Source organism: Trichomycterus rosablanca, chromosome 26, assembly GCF_030014385.1.
Source record: "Trichomycterus rosablanca isolate fTriRos1 chromosome 26, fTriRos1.hap1, whole genome shotgun sequence".
NCBI classification, from domain to species: Eukaryota; Metazoa; Chordata; class Actinopteri; order Siluriformes; family Trichomycteridae; genus Trichomycterus; species Trichomycterus rosablanca.
In genome coordinates, this window is record NC_086013.1 from 6,350,604 (window position 1) to 6,374,493 (window position 23,890).

Consider the following 23,890-nt stretch of genomic DNA (forward strand, 5'->3'; position numbering starts at 1 on the left):
AACCTGTAAAACATTTGCCACCCTCCTAGCTTAAATAAGGGCCAAAATTGACCCCCGTTTTTCTGCAGAATGAATGACTTCAGTTGAACTCCTCACTGCTATTATTTTGAACAACCCCCTTTTAATCAATGCTTCGATTACTCAGAATGAACGGCATGCATGTCCTAATTGCTGGGTTTGTTTTGTTTTCAATACTCTACTACACTTTCAAGTAAATTTTTTGCTATGTAGAAATAGCATTTCTACTAAAAACAGTGATTTATCAGGTTAATAGTGTTGGACTGCTATTTTTTTTAACACCACTGTATATATACTGTATATACCGTGAGCGAACATTCAGACAGCGGACGGTGTTTTCTTTATATTTTGTCAAAAAAAAGTTTGTCGTAAAAAAAATGAAACATAGTGAGCCCGAAGCAGGTCCCAGTGGTTTGCACACTCAGCCACGGAGAGAAACGACACCAGACATGATTCCTGATGTTCTTTTGGAAGGGTGCTTCCCTTCCAAACAATAACCCCCTTTTATTCTATAATTTAAGATTAAGGGAAAATATACTTGTATTTTTAACAAAAAAGACAATCTAAGACATTAGAACTGGCTACAACTAGTGCCAGTTCTGCCATTAAGGGTTAAATACAGACCCTTAAATCATACAGCTACCTGATTGTAAATGAATTCATACAGAAATGCAACAGACAACACTGGAGTTATAGTCCAACGTTCCAGTGTACCAATCTTATTGGAGGCCACTGCACCAACAGGGGCCAACTGATACAGACAAAGACTTTATGATATATTAGTTGCATCAATGCCAGGAGGCATTTGTTGGCAGTTAGACACTGGTGACATCCACACCCTTAAGGCTGCCCATACAATTTTAGCTGATAATCATCTGGCCTTATTTTTAACAGAGTATGACAAAACAATTTATCATATTGTGGTAGTTTCTTCCCAGAAAAGGATAGGACATCATTGTGAATGAAACATGGGTGTTTGGGCTTTGACAAACTGGACACATGCTATTGGTGTTTAATAAGGATGACTTATATGTATTATATATACAGTATAATAAATGTGTTATTAGTGGCTACTTTGTAAATTAATTCTGTCAATATAATATATGTAAACTCAAGTATGAACCATAATATTATACTGTTTGGGCTTTGTATAAGGGTTTACATGGTTAATTATACATTATACATATCAGCCATATCAACTGTGTGAAGTCTGTGAAGCACAAAGTCAGCAGTATGTCAGCTGTGTTTATTTAGACATATTCCTTTTTTGCCTTTTCAGACTGCACAGAATTAAATGTAAAAATTTGCATTAATTAAAAAAACCTGAATGTAAACTGTATGTCTATGTCCAATTTGTTGGACTTCCTTTTAACGATATAATCACCTGAATTTCTGACAAAAATATCAGTACACAACGTTCTGCCTAAGCCAGCTAAATAATATACTTAACACTGTGTCAAATCTCTTAAGGACATTTACTTTTATAAGCATATTAATTAATAGCTTTACAAATAAAATAACATGCATTTAATACAGTATTTTTAGTACACTGCTCAGAATGGACTAAAATGTAACAAAAATAGCACTTCTACATTCACCTATCATGTGTATATATATATATATATATATATACGCCTTGTTTTATATACAATCACAATTTAAAAATAGCTTTCCCAAGTCCAAAAGTTGTTTTCCAGCCATTACAAACAATTACAGTTCAGATTTGTTACATCTGCTGTCGGTTCCCAGATTCCAAACCACTGACTGGCTGGTTGAGTTGAACCTTTGAGATGGTTCAGTTGGTTGTAACGAGATCCTCCTCATCCTCTGGATACAAGCTGTTGTATTTTCCATTGTGTTCAGCTTGTGGAGAGAGGTCTTCACTGCCACCTGATCCCACATCCTCACCGTAGCTCTCATAGTCCAAGACCTTCTGCTTGTACTCAATCTCTCTCTGTATAGATAACACATAATAAGGTATGATTTATATGCCCTGGAAAAGCATGAGAAATAACTAAAACAAATATAAATCATAAGCAAAGCAAGAGCTGAACAATAAACCTGTTGTTTCACTATACAGTAATTAGTAGATACTCATGGTAGTGTGATTTTTGATGTATATTGAAGTATAATGTGAAAATTACATCCTTTACAGCAAACCAACTTAATCACATTTTAATGTACAATTAACATTTTATAAACTTTAATTCAAGCGGGGTTTGGTTATACAAGGACACTGATCAGAAGCACCCAAGTCCATTTCTGATATGCTTAAAGAAAATAAAATTAAGATTTTGGAATGGCCAGACATCGGTCTCCATGACAAATGACTTTTTCAAAAGGGTTTGATGATTTTATATAGACACTGCACCTCCTTGTTTCTACACACATTGTCCATTGTATCAGCTCCACTTACCATAATAGAAGCACTTTGTAGTTCTACAGTTACTGACTGTAGTCCATCTGTTTCTCTGAATGCTTTGTTAGATCCCTTTCACCCTGTTCTTCAATGGTCAGGACCCCCACAGAGCAGGTATTATTTAGGTGGTGGATCAAGCTCAGCACCGCAGTGACAGTGACATGGTGGTGGTGTTAGTGTGTGTTGTGCTGGTATGAGTGGATAAAACACAGAAGCTCTGCTGGAGTTTTTAAACACCGCACTGCCCCTGCTGGACTGAGAATAGTCCACCAACCAAAAAAATATACAGCCAACAGCACCCCATGGGCAGCGTCCTGTGACCACTGATGAAGGTCTAGAAGATGACCAACTCAAACAGCACCAATAGATGAGCGATCGTCTCTGACTTTACATCTACAAGGTTGACCAACTAGGTAGGGGCCAGTGATAGCTTGGTGGTTAAGGTACTGGACTAGTAAGCAGAAGGTTGCCGGTTCAAGCCCCGCCACCACCAAGTTGCCACTGTTGGGTCCCTGAGCAAGACCCTTAACCCTCAATTGCTCATCGTGTTCCGCTCATTGTGTAAGTCGCTTTGGATAAAAGCGTCTGCTAAATGCTGAAAATGTAAATGTAGGTAGGAGTGTCTAATAGAGTGGACAGTGAGTGGACACAGTATTTAAAAACTCCAGCAGTCCTGCTGTGTCTGATCTACTCATACCAGCACAACACACACTAACACACCACCACCATGTCAGTGTCACTGCAGTGCTGAGAATGATCCACCACCTAAATAATACCTGCTTTGTGGTGGTCCTGTTTTTTGAGTCCTGGTGAGTCACAGGGTGAAAGCAGGCTAAAAAAGTATGCAGAGAAACAGATCGACTACAGTCAGTAATTGTAGAACTACAAAGTGCTTCTATATGGTAAGTGGAGCTGATAAAATGGACAATGTGTAGAAACAAGACGGTGTAATGTTGTAATTGTTTTTAAAATGCCCAACATGAGGTATATTAAAGGCTAAGGACTATATTTGGTTCACAGATGTACCACATGTTTTTTTTTTGTTTTTTTTGTAAGTTTACGTATGCAGAACGAATGAAACAGGTTTGCTGTAAAGGTTGTGTTTACTGGTTGCTTACAGCTGTTCTGGTGAATTGGTGACTAACTGTGCTTAAATGTGACCAGGTAAATAAGTTTTTCTGTTAAGTTTAGAACGACATTTTTTGTATTTAAAATGTGTATAAAATCTTGAACATTGTAACCACAACAAGAAAAAAAAACAACTTTGTTTATGTTTTTATTGACCTTTATGTATTTATTGTCTTTCTTTGTATTTTTGTAAATGTATTTTTAAGGACCTCCTAAAACTCTGCTTCGACCCTGTTTTATAAGATAAAATCAATTTTGTGGTACTTCTTAACTTTTCTCCACACATTTCGTGTCCTTGATATGAAGTAACAAGAAGCCAGAAGTAGGCCAAAAGAGTCCCACAGATTTTTATCAGAAGCAGAAATACATCTTGTGCAAGAAAATGTTCTTATCTGCTTAAAACTAGAGCAACAGTCAAAGATAATGCTACAAGGTATTACCATTCTTAAGGTTCATTTTACCTTATCTGTCTCTTAAAAAATAAAAAATATTTATTTTTATATAAGTGTAAGCACAATATAAAAAAGGGAGATTATCAGGTGGCAACATCACAGGTATACTTTTAATTATGTGAAAGTAATCCACTGTGGTACATGGATCAGATGACAGTGTACTAAACATTTTACACTAGAAACCTTTGCAGACTGCAGCTCAAATGAAACATTAGATTAACATGCAGAACATAATACTATGTAATGAGAAAGTGATGATATAAGGATATTAGGTCATAATTAATTATATTATTGATATTTTAAGATTTTATTTTATTTCCATCAATCACTTTATCCTAGTTAGTTCCAATTCCAGGCAGGAATACTGGGGTTGCTCAGGGCGGCAATCCATTGCAGGGCATAGCAGACATAGCCAATCATATCTGGGCAGATGCCCAGCTGGCCGATAGTGGGCTAGCATAACAGACCGGTGCATCACCCAAGCACTTGGTACTTTCAGATAGTACGTCATAACTGAGAAAATAATTAAGCATTGGCATTTCCTGTTTCAGAATGACTGTGCACTAAGTAAGGTGCATAAAGACATGGTTTAATAAGTTTGGTGTGAAGGAACTCCAGTGACTTGCACAAAGCACTGATTTTAACGCCATTAAACACCATTGGGATTTATTGGAACGTTGACTGAAAGTCAGCCCTCCTCATTCAACATTAAAGCCTGACTTCATAACAATCTTTAACCAAATAAGCAGAAATACATTTCTAAAACTTGTAGAAAGCCTTCACTGAAGAGTGGTGAGGTATCCACATACTTATGACCATATAATGTATGTACTGCCAGAATAAAATCCAATGCAATGCCTAGAAATGGTAAATGCTCAAACTGGACAAAGCCTTTATGTTTACTATGGGTAAGATTTACCTGTTTGGGATAGGATTTACTCTGCTGCCTGTCTCTGCTCCTCCTTCTTCTGGAGGTTGACTCCCAGCTCCTCTCTACACTGCTGTCCCTAACATGCTGCTTCCTCTTCTCTTTCTTTTCTCTGTATAAAAAAACACAATAATAGTACACCGTTTGATCAAAGTGATCAAAGAAGGTATTCAATTCTGAAAAGTATTTAGCTACCACAATGCTGCATTTACCTCCTAGGTGAGGGAGACTTTGATTTCTTCCGTTGGGATCTGGAGCTAGATTTACTTATCTTTTTGTGTCCCCTGAAAATAACACACTGTCTCTTTATATTTTAGAAAATAAAGGGCATTAAAAAGTAAACAAGCTTCACAAAAATTAAATTCTAACGCACAGAGAACATGATGATTTACAGTTGCAATTGGAAATATTGAAACCCCCGCTCACCTAAAATGCGTTAATGTGATGTGTACAGAAATGTGTACAGATGTGTACATGTGTCTCAGTTAACATAGAAAGAATATTTATTGATATATGCAAGTAATGCTGATAACCTGTCTAATGTTCACCCATTCTGCTTAAGCAAAAGCTTCCAGCCCATGAAAGTTAATGGCTTTCTTTAAATTGCACAAAAGATTTTCTATGGAATTTAAATCTGGAGACTAAGAAGTATATTCCAAGACTGATTCCAGGACCTGAAAATGTGCTTAAGATCACAGACATGTTCTTGCTTAAAAAAAAAAAGTCCAAAAAATAACCAAAAATCAATTTCACCACAGAAGGTATAACATTCTCCCTCAAATGGTTTGGTATGTTTGTGAATCCATGATTACAGTCACATGGTCAAGATTGCGAGATCGGCAGCAGAAAAACATCCATGCTTGACCATGGCGACAGAGTCTTCTAATCATAAGCTTCAACTTTCTTGCACCAGACAAACCACTGATCTATACTGCCAATTCCACTTTTAACTCATTACTTCATAGAACTGTGTTACAGATCTCTGCATGCCTATCCAAATTCTTTTTGGCATCTTCCAGTCATCCTTTGTGAGCTTCTTCATTAAGAGTTGGGTGCATCATAAAGTCCGGCCATTAAGTACTTGGTTCAGTGATGATTTTATGTTTTCCACTGACACATTTGTCCCAGCCTTTTTCAGGTCATCCTTCTTCATTGTCCTAATGAGATTCCTAAGACCTCTGGTAATAAGAGTGAAACTTCTGGACAGTACTCCCAATGGTCTTTCTAGGAGTGTGCAAAGTCTTGGTAAAGCTCTTCTTATACCCATTACCCTTTGGTGCAATGAAAAGCCTTTGTGACAGCTGCTTAGTTTTCACCATGGTTCACCATGAACCTTGAACACATTTCTTGATGTTGTTTACATAACACATTACAGCTAAAGCAAATTTAGGGATTGCGTTCCTAATAGTATGTTGTAAGACCAGAAATTTTATGTAGGGGTTGAATAACTTTAACATGGCATCATCAACAAACTTTTCTGCTACTCTAAGATACGTCATTAGTTATTTTCTTTGTTCATTTAACTGCTATTCCTTTAATCATTTAACTGCTAAGGTAATTCATCATTTACAGTAAAATCAGGCTCTGCAGAAAAGTTTAAGAGTTATAAATCCTTATTTTCTTTGGAAGGATGAATATTTCCCATTGCAACCAATCAAATGGGCGCTTTGGTGGTACAGCGCCAAATCATAAATCATAAAGAACTAAGTGAGAAAAAAGCTAATTGTGTCACAGGCAGCCATGGTTAGTAACCATCAACAGTGGTCCGAAGAGGGTCAAGCGCCAGACCGGCCTGGTACGGACCAACAGAATGGCTGCTGTGACTCAAATCCGAGACAATTTTAATACTGGTGATGAGTTGAATGTGTCAACACAGTGCACGGATCCCCTCTATGTAATGGGTTACAGTCACAGCCCAGTCAAAGTACCCAAGCTTACTCCTGTCCCCCATTAAAAGCAAGTGTGTGTGTAAAGTAAGCAGCACAGGAAATGGAGGTATGTTTTAGAAACTTCATAGTGCCTTTCTGACCTGCTATTGCTGCGTGATCGTCTGTGCCCTTTCACTGGCGTTTTCCCCTTGTCTCGCCCTCTGCTGCTGCCATCATTTGACCTCCTTGTTTTTCCATCACTGTCTTTCCTCCTGTCCCTGGGATAAAAGTTTAAAGTAAATTATTTACCTATCTGGTATGTACATTCATTGGTTTTATAAACTACTGACAATACAAATAAACTTATTTACTCACAGTACTCACCACACCCCATCTCGACCCCATTTATAAAAAAAAAAGGGCTCCCCAGAGGACTATTACTGAGCAGATGATGTCTGGGTGGCGGACAATCAGCACTGCATTGACACTGACATGGTAATAACATGATAGTTTGTGTTGTATGAAGACATAAGGTGCAGCGGTGGTGTTGTTGGGATTTTTAAACACCTCCATGTGGAGAAGTGTTCCAACAGAATATATAAAGCCAAAACCATCCTGTGATTAGAAAGTGGCCACTGAAAATACTATTGAGCATGTAAAAAAGAAAACTGTTTTAATTTCTAACTGTACACCTACACAGTTCGAACAAGCCATGTGTTCCTAATAAAAAGCCAGTACAAACAGTATTTGAACAGTATTTAAAAACACTGATGCACCTGAAATACTCACACAAGAACAAAACACACTATCATGTGTTTAACACGTTAGTGTCTTTGCAGTTTTGCCATTAATGTAAATGGTCAGTAAGGGAGTCCTACAGTGGTCCCTTTCGATTAATAAATGGGGTACAGGTAGGTGACAAAGTGTACAGAGCAACAGAGGGGCTACAGTCACTAACTGTACACACACAAAGTTCATCTGTATGGTAAGTATGGCTTACAAAATAACGGTTACACAATAATGTCACCTAGTTACTGTCTGCAATGAATACACAGATTTTATCATAGCCTAAATATAAATTATAAGTTCACATAAGGCTTTCTCTAATTGTAAAGACAATGTTTTCACATATAATATTATTCTGATAATGTATTCCCTGGAATTTCGTTGGTGGATTGGGCAGGAGGAGTCAGGGTTCTTGTAGTAGCAGATGGGAGGGATAAATAAAATGGAATTATGATAGTAATTGGTTACTTGATCAACATAAACATAAGGATATACTACTACTGGCTAGAAGATAGAGCACAAAGGTTGCTAGCGAAGTGTGGGAAGGTATTAGCCAAGTTAAGAAAGCTTATGGTCAGTTAACACAATAAATTTACACTTAAATTTAAATTTACACTTCGATGCATTAGTACTACCTGTTTACAAACCACCCCCTTGTTTAAACAGCTTAGATGTTTCTACTGTTCTGATAAACACTCTAGGCTTTCCAAAGATTGTCTGAGCCTTTGTGATTGTTTAGACTGACCTGGGCTTTTAAACGATTGTTTGAGGCTTTGTGATTGTTTAGACTGACCTGGGCTTTTAAACGATTGTTTGAGGCTTTGTGATTGTTTAGACTGACCTGGGCTTTTAAACGATTGTCTGAGCCTTTGTGATTGTTTAGACTGACCTGGGCTTTTAAACGATTGTTTGAGGCTTTGTGATTGTTTACACTGACCTGGGCTTTTAAACGATTGTCTGAGCCTTTGTGATTGTTTAGACTGACCTGGGCTTTTAAACGATTGTTTGAGGCTTTGTGATTGTTTAGACTGACCTGGGCTTTTAAACGATTGTTTGAGGCTTTGTGATTGTTTAGACTGACCTGGGCTTTTAAACGATTGTTTGAGGCTTTGTGATTGTTTAGACTGGCCTGGGCTTTTAAACGATTGTTTGAGGCTTTGTGATTGTTTAGACTGACCTGGGCTTTTAAACGATTGTTTGAGGCTTTGTGATTGTTTAGACTGACCTGGGCTTTTAAACGATTGTTTGAGGCTTTGTGATTGTTTAGACTGACCTGGGCTTTTAAACGATTGTTTGAGGCTTTGTGATTTTTTAGACTGACCTGGGCTTTTAAACGATTGTTTGAGGCTTTGTGATTGTTTACACTGACCTGGGCTTTTAAACGATTGTTTGAGGCTTTGTGATTGTTTAGACTGACCTGGGCTTTTAAACGATTGTTTGAGGCTTTGTGATTGTTTAGACTGACCTGGGCTTTTAAACGATTGTTTGAGGCTTTGTGATTGTTTACACTGACCTGGGCTTTTAAACGATTGTTTGAGGCTTTGTGATTGTTTAGACTGACCTGGGCTTTTAAACGATTGTTTGAGGCTTTGTGATTGTTTACACTGACCTGGGCTTTTAAACGATTGTTTGAGGCTTTGTGATTGTTTAGACTGACCTGGGCTTTTAAACGATTGTTTGAGGCTTTGTGATTGTTTACACTGACCTGGGCTTTTAAACGATTGTTTGAGGCTTTGTGATTTTTTTAGACTGACCTGGGCTTTTAAACGATTGTTTGAGGCTTTGTGATTGTTTACACTGACCTGGGCTTTTAAACGATTGTTTGAGGCTTTGTGATTTTTTTAGACTGACCTGGGCTTTTAAACGATTGTTTGAGGCTTTGTGATTGTTTAGACTGACCTGGGCTTTTAAACGATTGTTTGAGGCTTTGTGATTGTTTAGACTGACCTGGGCTTTTAAACGATTGTTTGAGGCTTTGTGATTGTTTACACTGACCTGGGCTTTTAAACGATTGTTTGAGGCTTTGTGATTTTTTTAGACTGACCTGGGCTTTTAAACGATTGTTTGAGGCTTTGTGATTGTTTAGACTGACCTGGGCTTTTAAACGATTGTTTGAGGCTTTGTGATTGTTTGGACTGACCTGGGCTTTTAAACGATTGTTTGAGGCTTTGTGATTGTTTACACTGACCTGGGCTTTTAAACGATTGTTTGAGGCTTTGTGATTTTTTAGACTGACCTGGGCTTTTAAACGATTGTTTGAGGCTTTGTGATTTTTTAGACTGACCTAGGCTTTTCAAATATTATTTTTGAAGGTTTTGTAATTATATAGACTGACCTGGAACGTGAACGGCTATGTCTCTTGTCTCGGGAATGTCTCTTGTGTGAGTTGCGTGAGTCACTTGTCCTCCAGGACCTCTGCGATGCCCGGTTCCTTCACCACAAACCAAGTCACATTAGACATATGAAAAGCCAGTGTTTTACTTCTATAGCACCAGAGTCTGCTCGTTATGGCCTTGTGAATGAGCTGATTATAGTAATCAGGTGTATAAAATCAAAATAAATTACTGCAGATTATAGGAGTCCAGGAGACTTCTTAAAAACTAATTCCTAAAAAGATTTTTCTGCTAGTGTGAGCTTACTTCTGCCTGGATCGGGAGCATCTATGTTGTGAGTGGGAACGTGAGCGAGATCTGGAATGAGACCTTCTGCGTCTTCTGGATCTGCTGGATGAGCGTTTCTTGTTCTCTGAAGTTTGAAAGTGTTCACACATATCCGTAGATACACCAAATAATGCCCCAAATTGAGAGAAGAAATATAAAAACTAATTACAATTTGACTATACATTGTATTTACAGGAGCTATAAGACTAAGCTGTAATTAAAAAGCTAGGAATGGGTTTGGTGTAATTAGACCTGGCTCAATGGCAGCTGCAATGGTGGATTGAGCCTCTCTCACTCGTTTCATTACATCCTCTAGTTCTTTAGCTGCAGCCTGAGGAGTCAGCTCTGGAGGCTTTACGATGGCATTGTTGGAATGGTTTATCCTGAAAATAAGTGACTACTTAGCAACAACAAAGAATCTAGATTACATTTAATGAGCATACAACATAAGGTTTAATGTACAATAATAGCAGAAGATAAGTTATTATATGAGAATCGATAACTAAAACTGTCAACAAGGACAACTGCTTTACTAAAAATACACTATATGACCTACAGTATTTGGACACCTTACCATAAGCCTGTTGGACATCACGTTTCAAAAACAAACAATTGTCTTTAAGCTAGACCAGCAGTCACTGAGACAGCTTCTCACAAGACTTTGAAGTACGTCTGTAGGAATTTGTGCCCATTCATAAAAAAAAAAGCATTTGTAAGGCTGTTCACTGATTGTGGTCAGGAAAACCTCAATTGATGTTCCAGTCCATTTCAAAGCTGTTTAGTGTTTAGCTGAGGTCAGGGTTCTGAGCAGGCCAATGGAGTTTCTTCAAACCAAGCTTTTCTACAGACCTTGCTTTGTGCACAGGGACACAGTCATGCTGGAACAGGAAAGGGCCTTCCCTGTGTTGGAAGCATTTCATTTCCATTATAGATACACCGACAAGGCATAACATTATGACCACTGACAGGTGAAGTGAATACCACTGATTATCTCTTCATCACGGCACCTGTTAGTGGGTGGGGTATATTAGACAGAAAGTGAACATTTTATCCTTAAAGTTGATGCGTTAGTCTGAACTACCGGGTTCGAGGCTCGGTGTTGCCACCGGTCGGCTGGGCGGCATCTGGCAGGCATAATTGGCAGTGCCTGCAGCAGATACTAGAAAAAAAAAAAAGTCGATGCGTTAGAAGCAGGAAAAATGGGCGAGCGTAAGGATTTAAGGGAGTTTGACAAGGGCCAAATTGTGATGGCTAGACGACTGGGTCAGAGCATCTCCAAAACTGCAGCTCCTGTGAGGTGTTCCCGATCTGCTGTGGTCAGTATCTATCAAAAGTGGTCCAAGGAAAGAACAGTGGTAAACCAGTGGCAGGGTCATGGGCTGCCAAGGCTCACGGGGAGTAAAGGCTGGCCCGTATGGTCTGACCCAACAGACAGTTGCAGGGCTGTTTTGGCAGCAAAAAAGGGATGAACACAATATTAGGAAGGTAGTCATAATGTCATGCCTGGTCGGTGTAAGTTTGTCAACACTTGTTCCAGCTGTTGTGTGGAATTAGAAGGTATGTCCTAAAACTTTTGTTCATATAGTGCAGTATGTATGTTTTAGGTTCTCTCACATAAAATTAACACAAAAAAAGAATAAGCAATCTTGTTCAATATAAATAATATTTCTAAACCAGAAAGTAGTGACTGACTTTAAGGGTCTGTCTCCAAACATGACACCATTGAAGGCGAGAGCTCTGGACACACACTCCTGGTTAGAAAACTCCACAAAGGCAAAGCGAGTCGGCTGAGTCTCATCCCCTGCCATCCGCACAAACTTCACCTCGCCAACCTGCTTAAAGAACTCCATTAGCTGTTCGGCAGCGGTGGTCTACAGGGGGGAATCAGAAAGATACCAGAAGTATTTATAGCTCTATCTCTCATCTGCATTTTTTGACAAACAGCAAAAGCCAATCACTAAGCACCACTTTGCATGTGTTACATTTACAAATATTGCCATAGCGCTCTCAAACTATTAAAGTGTGCATACTAATTCAATACGGTGAATTCAAGTTGGGTAACCTAGAGGATAATTTAAATGAATTAGAATTAGACTAAATGAACCATATATACTGTACATACATAACAAAATTTATTCTAACAAAAGTTATAAAAAGCATACAAAATTTGAGCTTATCATCTTTCAGACCAGTCTGTAGTAAAGTGTAATAGGGAGTTCTGGACATTGTGAGTGCAGACAAGGCAGATTCCCATCAAAGTCAGCAGAAACAGCATTGTTGTCATGACAGAATCAAAATTGCAGGCTTCAGTCTCAGGTGGTTAAATAGGTTCTCAATTTAAGATTGGTCCATAGGTTTTAACATAAATGCAAACACCTGATTACTTACGCACATAAACATTTACATTATATTCATTTTAAAACAGTATTTTGATTCCATTTTACACTTAAAGTATATAATTTTGCATGGTAATCTATTAAATGTTACTTTGCCCTCCAAATGTTAGTTAAAACAAGTTTGGCAGGGTTCCCCTGAATCAGATACTGTATACAGTACATAACTTCTCGGTTAGATTATTGTAATGCTCTTCTAACTGGATGCTCTGGTAGATCCTTAAACAAACTCCAGTTAGTTCAAAATGCAGCAGCTCGAGTGCTAACTAGAACTAAAAAATTTGATCATATCACTCCTGTTCTATCATCTCTACACTGGCTGCCAGTTAAATTTCGCATTGATTACAAAATACTTTTACTAACCTATAAAGCGCTACATGGTCTGGCTCCACAGTATCTGAGTGAGCTTATTAATTACTACAACCCAGCACGTCCACTTCGTTCACAAGATGCAGGGTTACTTATAGTTCCTAAAATTAAAAAGACCAAAGCTGGTGGAAGAGCATTTTCTTACAAAGCTCCACAACTTTGGAATAATCTTCCTGCCTCTGTTCGGTATTCGGACACAGTCTCAATGTTTAAGTCTAAACTGAAAACATATTTATTTTCTCAGGCTTTTGATTAATATAGACAAAGGCGCAGGGCTTGGGGGTTCTTGGTCATAGAAACTTGTGGTGATCAGGGATGTTGGGTCGCTGTCGTTCTGCCTCTCTTGTCCAATCACTCTGGTTTGGGTAGGAGAGGTGGGCGCTGATGTCCTGTGAAAGCCTTCATGACCTTGTTACCTGCTCGCTCTCCCTTTTAGTTATGCTGTAATAATTAGGGCTGCCGGAGTCTAAAACTCTCTGTAAAACTGTTTGTCAACTAGCATTGTACATTATTAACTACATTCTCTGTTGTTTTACCCCGAGGGCATTCTGATGGAAACCTGTTTACCCGCCACGGTTAAGGATTAAAGTCGAGACTGCCGGGACAACGATGCTGCTCCTGTCAGATGTGACGGGTCTGGAGTAATTGCAACGACAAGAAATCACTACAGACTTTATTGAAGACTAGAGCGGATAACAACTCTATTATTATTTAATTGTTTATTTATCTATTTATTACCACTGTATGACTTTTAGATCATTCAATTCTGTGTTTGTATGATTTGTGTAAATCGTGTATTTATTTAAAGTATCCTCCAGACCACCCAAGAAGGATGGGCCCTGTTGAGTCTGGTTCCTCTCAAGGTTTCTTCCTGTAATTTTCAGGGAGTTTTTCCTTGCCACAGTCGCCCTCGGCTTGCTCAACAGGGGTTTTTGTATCTGTTGGTCCTGGATTTTGTAAAGTTGCTTTGAGACAATGTATATTGTAAAAAGCGCTATATAAATAAAGTTGACTTGACTTGACTTGACAGTGGATATAAAAATTCTACACAGTCATGATGGACATAGCTACATAAGCTCAAGAGTACTTCGAAAAGTCATTGTCACTTAACACAGTCTGCCGCTGCATCACAAATTGCAACACTAAACCGTATTTTTCAAAGAGAGAGACATATATTAAGTTCTCTGGGCCCAAAGTCATCTGAGATGGACCAAAGGACAGTAGAAACGTGTTCTTATTTTTGGGGAAAACTGACGTCCGATTCTATGTGCTAAAGATCCAGTTACCAACAAAAAGTGCTACATATATGCGGACTCCACGTCTATTTCAGCAAAACAATGCCTCATTCTGCACAAGTTACAACAGTGAGGTTTTGTAGACACAGCGTGCAAGTGCTTGACTGGCCTGTCTGCAGTCCATATCTGTCTACTCTTAAAAATGTATGACGCAACTTGAAAAGGGAATTCAAACAACAGCAATCATGTTGAGCAGCTCAGGTCTTGTATACAGAAAGAATGGGCAAAAATTCCACTTGCGATAACTAGTTTCCTCAATACCCAAACAATTAAAAAGTATAATTAAAAGATAGTGAACATGTCTCTGCCCTTTTTTTCTCCATTTCGTTTGTACAAAATGTCCTAACTTTTCTAAAATAGGGGTTTGTACTTGGCTGGTGGAGAGCATCCTGAAACTTCCTTCAGAGTAGTCTAAAATAATCAAACTAATACCAGGCTTTAGCCAAATACCTGAGAGTTAAGGTTGCCGACATACACGGTCCTGCGGATCTCGTCAATTTTGGAAGGGTCCACGTTGCCTATGATGGGGGTCTGAGATGAAATTGCGCTCAGCGCTGCCACTGAGGAGTCCAGCCCCAGCCGAGCAGCCAGTGGGAGACCCAGCTGAGAGCACACATACAGCAATAAAAAAGATTAGACAAATAGTAAGAGGCATCTGATAGCTAACCTTTAGCCTATATATGCAAAGCTGCTAGAGAGAAACTAAATACCCTTAGTAGCAACAGATATACATACACCCCAGAATTTAATTGACAGGCATATAAAGCATATAATTTAGACATTTGGAAGCATGTAACTTATATGCAGGGTATCCACATATTATTATGTTTATGCTTATAGAGACATTTTGTACAATGTAAAATGTCAAAATATATTATGTTTCACCTTTTCGTATATTACAGCCAGGGGAAACTCCCTACATATTCATCCAGGCATTGCTGCTGGCCCAATCTCAAATCTTGAGATTTTTTTGGGCAGGGTTCAAGTTTTTTTGGATGGATAAAGGTTAATAATTTGTAGTGGGTATATGGCTTGAAACTACAATAAAAGCAAAAGTGCTAATGAGTTACTCTATGTCACAGCGTGTGAAAAATGGCTTAAAAGACAAGCTCGTCTAAACGAGTACAGATAACCATATTTGGTAAATATCTGTAAGTCATGGACACCATTTACAATGTTACTGTTAGCATATGACATAAGAACATGATGCTAAGCAATTGATAAGGCTTTGAATTTAGTTGTATTAAGGCAAGATTTCCTCACATTTTGCAGAGGCGCATGGCTTGGAATAGGCAACAGTCCACCACCGGGCATCAAGCTAGGCACTGGAGTGGCAGGTGCCAGAAGTGACAAAGCCTTCGCCTCTTCTGGGATTTTTCCTATAGAATGAGAACTGGGATTAGAGTGAGCAGGGGTGAGAACCTTTTTCTGCCTTCTAAGAGAACACAACACCAATAGTACCCTGTTACTTGCCCGTTTACTGATATAGCTATAAACCTTGCTCACTATTGTCCCAAAATGTAAATGATCTTAATTAAAAATAAAAAATTAAATAAAAAACAAATGTAGAAAATGAGGTAACACTTTGTAATATAGGTCACCTGTACTTGAAACATAATGGTCATGAACCATACGATATCAAGCATGGACGATTTTCTCCCTGGGGCAATCATGTTGGAGTGTCGGAAAGGGTGAGCAACACAAGACAACCGTTCATGTTGACTGCATCACTAATAGCACAGAACATTAGATACAGAGAAGAAGAACATTTTAATTGTTGTTCATATATCCCACGCACCCCTCCCCCCACTAAAAAGTGCTCTTTAGCCAGTCGGAAGTTAATATCTTATGCACACTTTATACTTATTAGTGACTATAATAGCTAACAATATTGATGGAAATAAGGTACAGAAAAAAACAAATATTGTTTTTCAGCAACTTAAAATTAGTCTTTAAATTAAACCACACACCTTAATGTACTGCTTTATCATATCAGTAGGCTAAAGGATTTTCAGGGTAGTGTATAGGAGACTGTATGACAATTCCAAGTGAAACAATGACTGTGCCGATACAAAATATTAAAAGAATAGAGAGAAAGAGAGATAGAACTAATCTCCAGTCACAGCCGCCTGTGTACCGTTTAAATTCCCTTTCTGTTACTGGATGCCAACCTGGACAGCACTGAGAGACACACAAAAGTGGGCAACTGCATAGGGAAGAGGAGGAATGGGGGGTCTTGGGGACAGAAAAAACAAACACAATAAATATGCAACAGCCTTTTCTAGGACGCTAACAGGAGACAATGTCAGAGCAAAAAAATGAAAAAAAATGAAAGAGACAAAATTAAAATAAATAAATAAATAAAACAAGAGACAAGGTGTCCATCTTGGTAGGTTCAGCGGCTATGCTCCTGGTCACAATCCCCCCTTGAAGGCAGCGTTGGCCCCAGCGGATTTAGTGGCTTGGAAAACAAAGCCTTGAGTCAGGCTATTGTAGTACCGTAACACCTGGACCACTCTAGTCATCTAATATGCACACATAATCAACACAGAAAAAAACATACAAAAACCAAATTAATTAACGCAGTGAGCCATCCAGTAGCACCAAGTCACGAGGACAAGCAGTCTTTACTTCACTGACAGGTCAGGTTATTTAAGGTACTTTTATTTGTTTTGCTGGTTATATAACTGACTGCATATTGTATTTGTAAGGACATGGGTGATTAGGCAGTTATCTAGTGCAGGCTTAAAACTCCTCTTAATATGAACGATGCCATCACAGCTAATTCACAGAACAATACAGACATAGAAATACTTTACATGTAGCCTTTTCACGTGGTCTTAAGCAAAACCACCCAGTTTCACTGAGACAAATCAAACAAAACCTAGCAAATTCTTAATACAAAACATGTATGTTTATTTACATTTAAGCATAGATTGCAAATTGTTTTGACAAGCAAGCTAGTATCGGTGTACAGTTACTACTATTGCCAATTTCGAATAAAATAACTTTATGGTCTTCAGTGTACAGTAGAATAAAATGATTCTTTTCACATGTTCCACCTCTGGATAGTGGGTTTTAGAGTCTACCATGGTACAATGCTTTTGGACCATATAGGGATAATGATCTTGCTTAAGGGACCAATACTAGTAGCTTAATGAAGCCAGGACTTAGGATTAAAGATTTTTAGATCCCGGAACCCAAATCAATAAGGCACCTATTGTTATTAGTAGACATAATACCTTGTACCTACACTAAATGTCAATTTTATCAGGTATAATGACCTGATAAAACATGTTAATCACAATGGAGACAGTGAAATGTGCACAGGTAAACAACCGTTAGCTACACATTACTATAGCCATTCAGCTTATTTTCAGTTTAGTTGTCAAGTATCTATGAAACAACTTGAGTTTTAATGTAGGACTACTTCTACCAGCAAGCAAGAGAGAACTGCTGCATGCAATGATAAACATATAAAAAATAAATAGGAAGTCGACAAGATGCCAGACAACCTAGGAAAATATGCATGCAAGTACTTGTAAAACATTAACATAAGAAACAGGACATAAATAACATTTTACTAACCTTCTGCACATGGCACAACAATTAGAGCTCTGTCAATAAATACAGTATTGGTTAAATGCTGCGCCACGCCAACACTACTCGGTTCTCTGTATTTTATGTAACACACTTTAGATGAGAAGGAAAGGGGCATGTGGCTGGGGAAAAAAAAGAGGAAAAACACAAATTTAGGCACAACTGTTTAGTCACATCTTAAACAAGTCAAACAAAACAAATGACTAAAATTTATTACTGTCAGTCCTCAAGGTTATTAATTTAGCTGGCAACAGGTTTTTGTTAATTTAAGTTGCTGGTAAAAACCTGACTATATTAAAACATACACCGATCAGCCATAACATTACAACCACCTCCTGGTTTCTACACTTACTGTCCATTTTATCAGCTCCACTTACCATATAGGAGCACTTTGTGATTCTACAATTACTGACTGTAGTTCATCTGTTTCTCTGCATGTTTTGTTTGCCCCCTTTCATGCTGTTCTTCAATGGTCAGGACTCTCCCAGGACCATCACAGAGCAGGTATTATTTGGGTGGTGGATCATTCTCAGCACTGCAGTGACACTGGCATGGTGGTGGTGTGTTAGTGTGTGTTGTGCTGGTATGAGTGGATAAGACACAGCAATGCTGATGGAGTTTTTAAACACCTCACTGTCCCTGCTGGACTGAGAATAGTCCACCAACCAAAAATATCCAGCCAACGGCGCCCAGTGGGCAGCATCCTGTGACCACTGATGGAGGTCTAGAAGATGACCGACTCAAACAGCAGCAATAGATGAGCGATCGTCTCTGACTTTACATCTACAAGGTGAACCAGCTAGGTAGGAGTGTCTAATAGAGTGGACAGTGAGTGGACATGGTATTTAAAAACTCCAGCAGCATTGCTGTGCCTGATCCACTCATACCAGCACAACACACACTAACACACCACCACCATGACATTGTCACTGACTGCAGTGCTGAGAATGATCAACCACCTAAATAATACCTGCTCTGTGGTGGTCCTGGGAGAGTCCTGACCACTGAAGAACAGCATGAAAGGGGGCTAACAAAGCATGCAGAGAAATAGATGGACTACAGTCAGTAATTGTAGAACTACAAAGTGCTCCTATATGGTAAGTGGAACTGATAAAATGGACAAACAAGGAGGTGGTTTTAATGTTATGGCTGATCGGTGTATATTTTAAAATAAATTACAACAATGCTGATTTTTGTTGCTGTAGCAACAGGTTTATCATTTAAATAAACTGCATAGTAAGTCAGTTTTGTAACAAAATTGCAATATTGATTAATTAGTGTTCAAATCAATCTGGGCTAGTTGTTTTTCAAGTGTTAAGATTTACTAAGGTTTTATTAATATTAATAAACTCTCACTATTGAATCAGTAAACTGCAAACCAGTATGCAAAACGAAAGCTAACGACCTCTCACTGCCAAAATTACAAAAAAAAAAAAAAAAAGTCTAGAGTTTTGGTCTCAGTGGTGCCACTGGCCCAGCTGGATGCTATAGAGACACGTGGCCATGTCTCAGCACCACATCTACCTTGTTGCTCCTAAACCCAACAGTGAACCCTACTGTTTAACTGAGGTGCCTACACAAGCAGTAAAGAAAAAACAAAGAGAACGGAGGAGTAAACATCTCTGGCTGGTGTAAAAATGCAATGGGCAACCTCACGTGTTAAAGGAGGTGTGCAATAGCCTGCAGCACTCCTTGGCTTGTAAGGTGTTCATGCAACCTAGCAAAGGTGCACAGGGTAATTGAGTAAATCCAAATTATTAGAATGCAAATATAGTTCTTGAAAAGTTTTACTTACTTTATTTAGCCATTCTTATTTTTATACATATTACCAGCCATCCAGTGCACAGAAGTTAAATACTGTACTGAATGTACAACCACAGCAATGAGGTTAAACTATAAATATCTGGATCACAGAAAAGCCAGAATTTACTTATATGCCTATATTGAACCCAAATTCAGAAATAAGACGAACAAATAGGTTAGGGCTGAAATTGGCCTAAAAAAGCTGGAACTGTATCAAATGATTTTCACATTAATGATCAGACCTAATGTCATGTTATGCTGTGGATTAAGTGTCATGTTGAAAGTGGACAAGGGACACAAACTGTGTCAACTGCTTTGTACTGGTCAGGTTTCACCAAGCAACGCTGGACAGGGCAGCAACCAATCATTGAGCTTTGGCCAAACCCCAGTCAGAAACAGCTGTGTGGTCGGCTGGCCAGATAACAGGTGGCGGCCTAGCGTAATAGACAGCGGCACCTAAGTTTCATTTACTAACTATGCATTAAACCCAACCTTTTATATGGGCACACAGATGTTGCACATGTTCCAACCATAGAATAACAACACAAGCCCAACAATACCATGGCATATCAGTCACACACAAGTGTGAAGTTTTGATTTCAGCTTGCTTGCAGAAAGAATGTGCATCAATACTGGCCAATACAAAGTATGTTTGTTTGTTTGTTTATTTATTAGTATTTAAAAGTCATGTTTTACACTTTGGTTACATTCATGACAGAAATGGTAGTTACTCATTACACAAGTTTATCAGTTCACAAGTTTTAACGTCAAACACAGTCATGGACAATTTAGTATCTCCAATTCACCTCACTTGCATGTTTTTGGACTACGGGAGAAAACCGGAGCTCCTGGAGGAAACCACACAGACACGGGGAGAACATACAAACTCCACACAAAAAGCATCTGGACCGCCCCACCTTGGGATCGAACCCAGGACCTTCTTGCTTTTACCGAAGTAGACCCAGAAGTTGAATAAAACAGGTTTGGGACATCCATATACATAATAAACTTGTTAAAAGTGGAAATACACATGCAAATAAGACAGTAAAGATGTACAATTATAAATAGATTGTGAAGTGTGTATTTGTTAAAACACCCAAATAACAGTTTTCTGTGATGATAAATAGTATTGTTTGGTTTACCAAAGTTGACAAAGAATTAAGGTGCACCCTTATTACAATTCATTTGATACGTAAATGATGTAAAATGCTATTATTATCAGAAATTTATATGTTTATCATTTCAAATGATACACCCTTGTGCATTATACATCAAAGATATGCAGTTCAACAAAGTCATCTATGCATTCATACTCTCACAGGGACAGACTTCAAAAAATCTTTTTTGCATGGAATAAAGGACTTTTACCATCTACAGTCCATAACATAGTTAAAAGACAATCCATAATTCTGAGAGTATAGGAAATCTCTGTACTGAAAGGGCAAGACCAAAAACCAAAACTGAATACCGGTGACCTTTATGACTTCTGATAGCTTTAAAATTTGACATGGCCTGAATGTTTGAGAAAACCCTTGTCAGCAAACAAACTAGTTGCTGCATTTGCAAATGCAAGTTAAGATTCCACTCTTAAATATATTGATCTAACATTGCTCTTAATTTAATGCAGGACAAAAAAGATCTGCAAATCCTTACTGTCTGTATTTATTTATATTCTATTTTACTTTTTTGGGAATTTTGGTTGTCAAATATACAATACCAACCAGTAATAAGCATCATTAAAACATTCTCCCAACGTACATTCACTGGACCAATCCGTACATCTGACTACAAATGAATAATAATCACGTTTAAAAGATTTTACTGTAAATAAGTTTTGGTCTGTAAACTTTCTTTAAAAATATTTCTGAAATATCATGATAATAAACTTACCATCTAAACACTGTTTAACCAAAACTGAAATATGATTACGTGCATCACATACAGGCTACTATGCTCCCTACAGCTAATCTTAATCATTATTTCACTTTAAGGACAATAATGAATATATTTGACAGAACTGTCTGGTTGCGAACAAATCGAAAACAGACCGCGTCTTGTAAAGATTTGTTCTTTTTAAAGTTTGGGAATAAAATTGTAGCTGTAGTAACATAATGAGTGAATGATGGCGCTAGCTAGCTAGCTAGCTACATGCTAAGCTAACGTTCTCTGTAATAGACGTTCTTAAAAGTAAACCTGACTGTCGTAATCTTTCTATGAAGCAAGGAAAGCAGTTAACGTTCGCTAACAACGCACTCAATTGCTAGAGCTATTCTTTCTGTGAAATGGCCTGTATATCCACGGTGTGTATTAAATAGCGAGAACCGGGATGTGTTCACTTACTCGGGGGGATAGAGCCGCAGTTCCTCGATATCTCCGAGGAAGCCGAAAAGAGTGCGCATTTGCTCGCTATTAACCGATGAAGAAAGATTAGTAATTTGAATTACGTGTGTTGTTGGCATCCCGCTCATTGTGCTGTAAACCTAAATATAGGATTTGTTTGCTTTTACAGCCAGACAAACGTTACAAACGTTGCAAGAAAGCTATAGCCAACAGTGAAAACAACGTTAGCCTTCAGATTTCAGTGTGGGTGCAACTGCATGAGTGGGCGTGACTGAGAGGTATGTAGCGTGTGGGCGTTTCTTACTAATGTACGTTCTGACCGAAAGGTTAACAGACTATATTATTCCTATTTCAAAGATGTTGTCATTTTAAATGATAAACCCTTGTGGTTTAGTGCACTATACACCGACTAGGCATAACATTATGACCACTGACAGGTGAATGACACTGATTATCTCATCACGGCACCTGTTAGTGGGTGGGATATATTAGGCAGCAAGTGAACATTTTATCCTCAAAGCTGATGTGTTAGAAGCAGGAAAAATGGGCAAGCGTAAGGATTTGAGTGAGTTTGACAAGGGCCAAACTGTGATGGCTAGACGACTGGGTCAGAGCATCTCCAAAACTGCAGCTCTTGTGGGGTGTTCCCGGTCTGCAGTGGTCAGTATCTATATAAAGTGGTCCAAGGAAGAAACAGTGGTAAACCGGCGACAGGGTCATAGGCGGTGATGCACGTGGGGAGCGAAGGCTGGCCCGTGTGGTCCGATCCAACAGACGAGCTACTGCAGCACAAATTGCTGAAGAAGTTAATGCTGGTTCTGATAGAAAGGTGTCAGAATACACAATGCATCACAGTATGTTGCGTATGGAGCTGCATAGCGGCAGACCAGTGTGGGTGCCCATGCTGACCCCTGTCCACCGCCGAAAGCGCCAACAATGGGCACGTGAGCATTGGTACTGGACCAGGGATCAATGGAAGAAGGTGGCATGGTCTGATGAGTCACGTTTTCTTTTACATCACGTGGATGGCCGGGTGTGTGTGTCGCTTACCTGGGGAACGCATGGCACTAGGATGCACTTTGGGAAGAAGGCAAGCCGGCGGAGGAAGTGTGATGCTTTGGGCAATGTTCTGCTGGGAAGCCTTGGGTCCTGCCATCCATGTGGATGTTACTTTGACACGTACCACCTACCTAAGCATTGTTGCAGACTATGTACACCCTTTCATGGAAACGGTATTGCCTGATGGCTGTGGCCTCTTTCAGCAGGATAATGCACCCTGCCACAAAGCAAAAATGCTTCAGGAATGGTTTGAGGAGCACAACGAGTTGGTGTTGACTTGGCCTCCAAATTCCCCAGATCTCAATCCATACATTTTAGTGCCAGATACCACAGCACATCTTCAGGGGTTTTGGCAGCAAAAGGAGGACCAACACAATATTAGGAAGGTGGTCATAATGTTATGCCTGATCGGTGTACATATTGCATCACAAATAGGGGAAAATACATTGACAATGTTTTTAATTAATATTATAATGAAATAAAATGTTGAAAAATTTATTGAAATGTATTACAAATTAGCATTTTCTTTATGTGTCCAGACTTTAGGGACACTCTGTACAGTCATACAAATCTAATTATTTAGGTTTTTCAATGCACCATTTAGTAGAATAAAAGAATTTTACCATCTACAGTCCATAACATAATTTAAAGACAATCAATAATTTTGAGAGCATGGAAAATCTCTGTTCTAAGAGCAAAAAACACAGCTACAGATGTACCAATTTCTGGGTGTGAAAAAAAATGGTTTTAATTTTCATTTAACTCTTAAGCT

The 23,890-nt window shown here is 38.7% G+C and overlaps 1 protein-coding gene across 3 annotated transcripts; it reads right to left on the reverse strand.

The window, feature by feature from the left end:
• Positions 1-1,479: 1,479 nt before the first annotated feature.
• Positions 1,480-22,295, reverse strand: srek1 (splicing regulatory glutamine/lysine-rich protein 1). Of its 3 annotated transcripts, XM_062989122.1 has the most exons (13): positions 17,905-17,994; positions 16,454-16,841; positions 15,918-16,046; positions 15,580-15,695; positions 14,767-14,919; positions 11,952-12,130; positions 10,512-10,642; positions 10,239-10,344; positions 9,935-10,030; positions 6,975-7,091; positions 5,158-5,229; positions 4,937-5,057; positions 1,480-1,972 (listed from the first exon to the last, which is right to left on the reverse strand). In XM_062989122.1, exons 3-13 carry the CDS (start codon positions 15,946-15,948, stop codon positions 1,814-1,816), a joined length of 1,281 nt encoding a protein of 426 aa, XP_062845192.1. In that variant the 5' UTR covers positions 15,949-16,046; positions 16,454-16,841; positions 17,905-17,994; the 3' UTR covers positions 1,480-1,813. The 3 variants fall into 3 exon arrangements, with proteins under 3 accessions (XP_062845192.1, XP_062845191.1, XP_062845193.1); XM_062989121.1 differs by lacking the exons at positions 15,918-16,046; positions 16,454-16,841 and adding an exon at positions 22,060-22,295 and having other exon boundaries at positions 17,905-18,038; XM_062989123.1 differs by lacking the exons at positions 16,454-16,841; positions 17,905-17,994 and having other exon boundaries at positions 15,918-16,236.
• Between the last annotated feature and the right edge of the window lie 1,595 nt (positions 22,296-23,890).

Excerpts from the sequence above, each read along its gene's own strand:
- srek1 (XM_062989121.1), bottom strand. The coding sequence starts at position 22,187 with ATGAGCGGGATGCCAACAACACACGTAATTCAAATTACTAATCTTTCT. Across the intron at positions 7,092-9,934 it reads CATAGCCGTTCACGTTCCAG|GGACAGGAGGAAAGACAGTG; the intron begins GTCAGTCTATAT and ends CTTTTATCCCAG. Across the intron at positions 5,230-6,974 it reads CGATCACGCAGCAATAGCAG|GGGACACAAAAAGATAAGTA; the intron begins GTCAGAAAGGCA and ends TGTTATTTTCAG.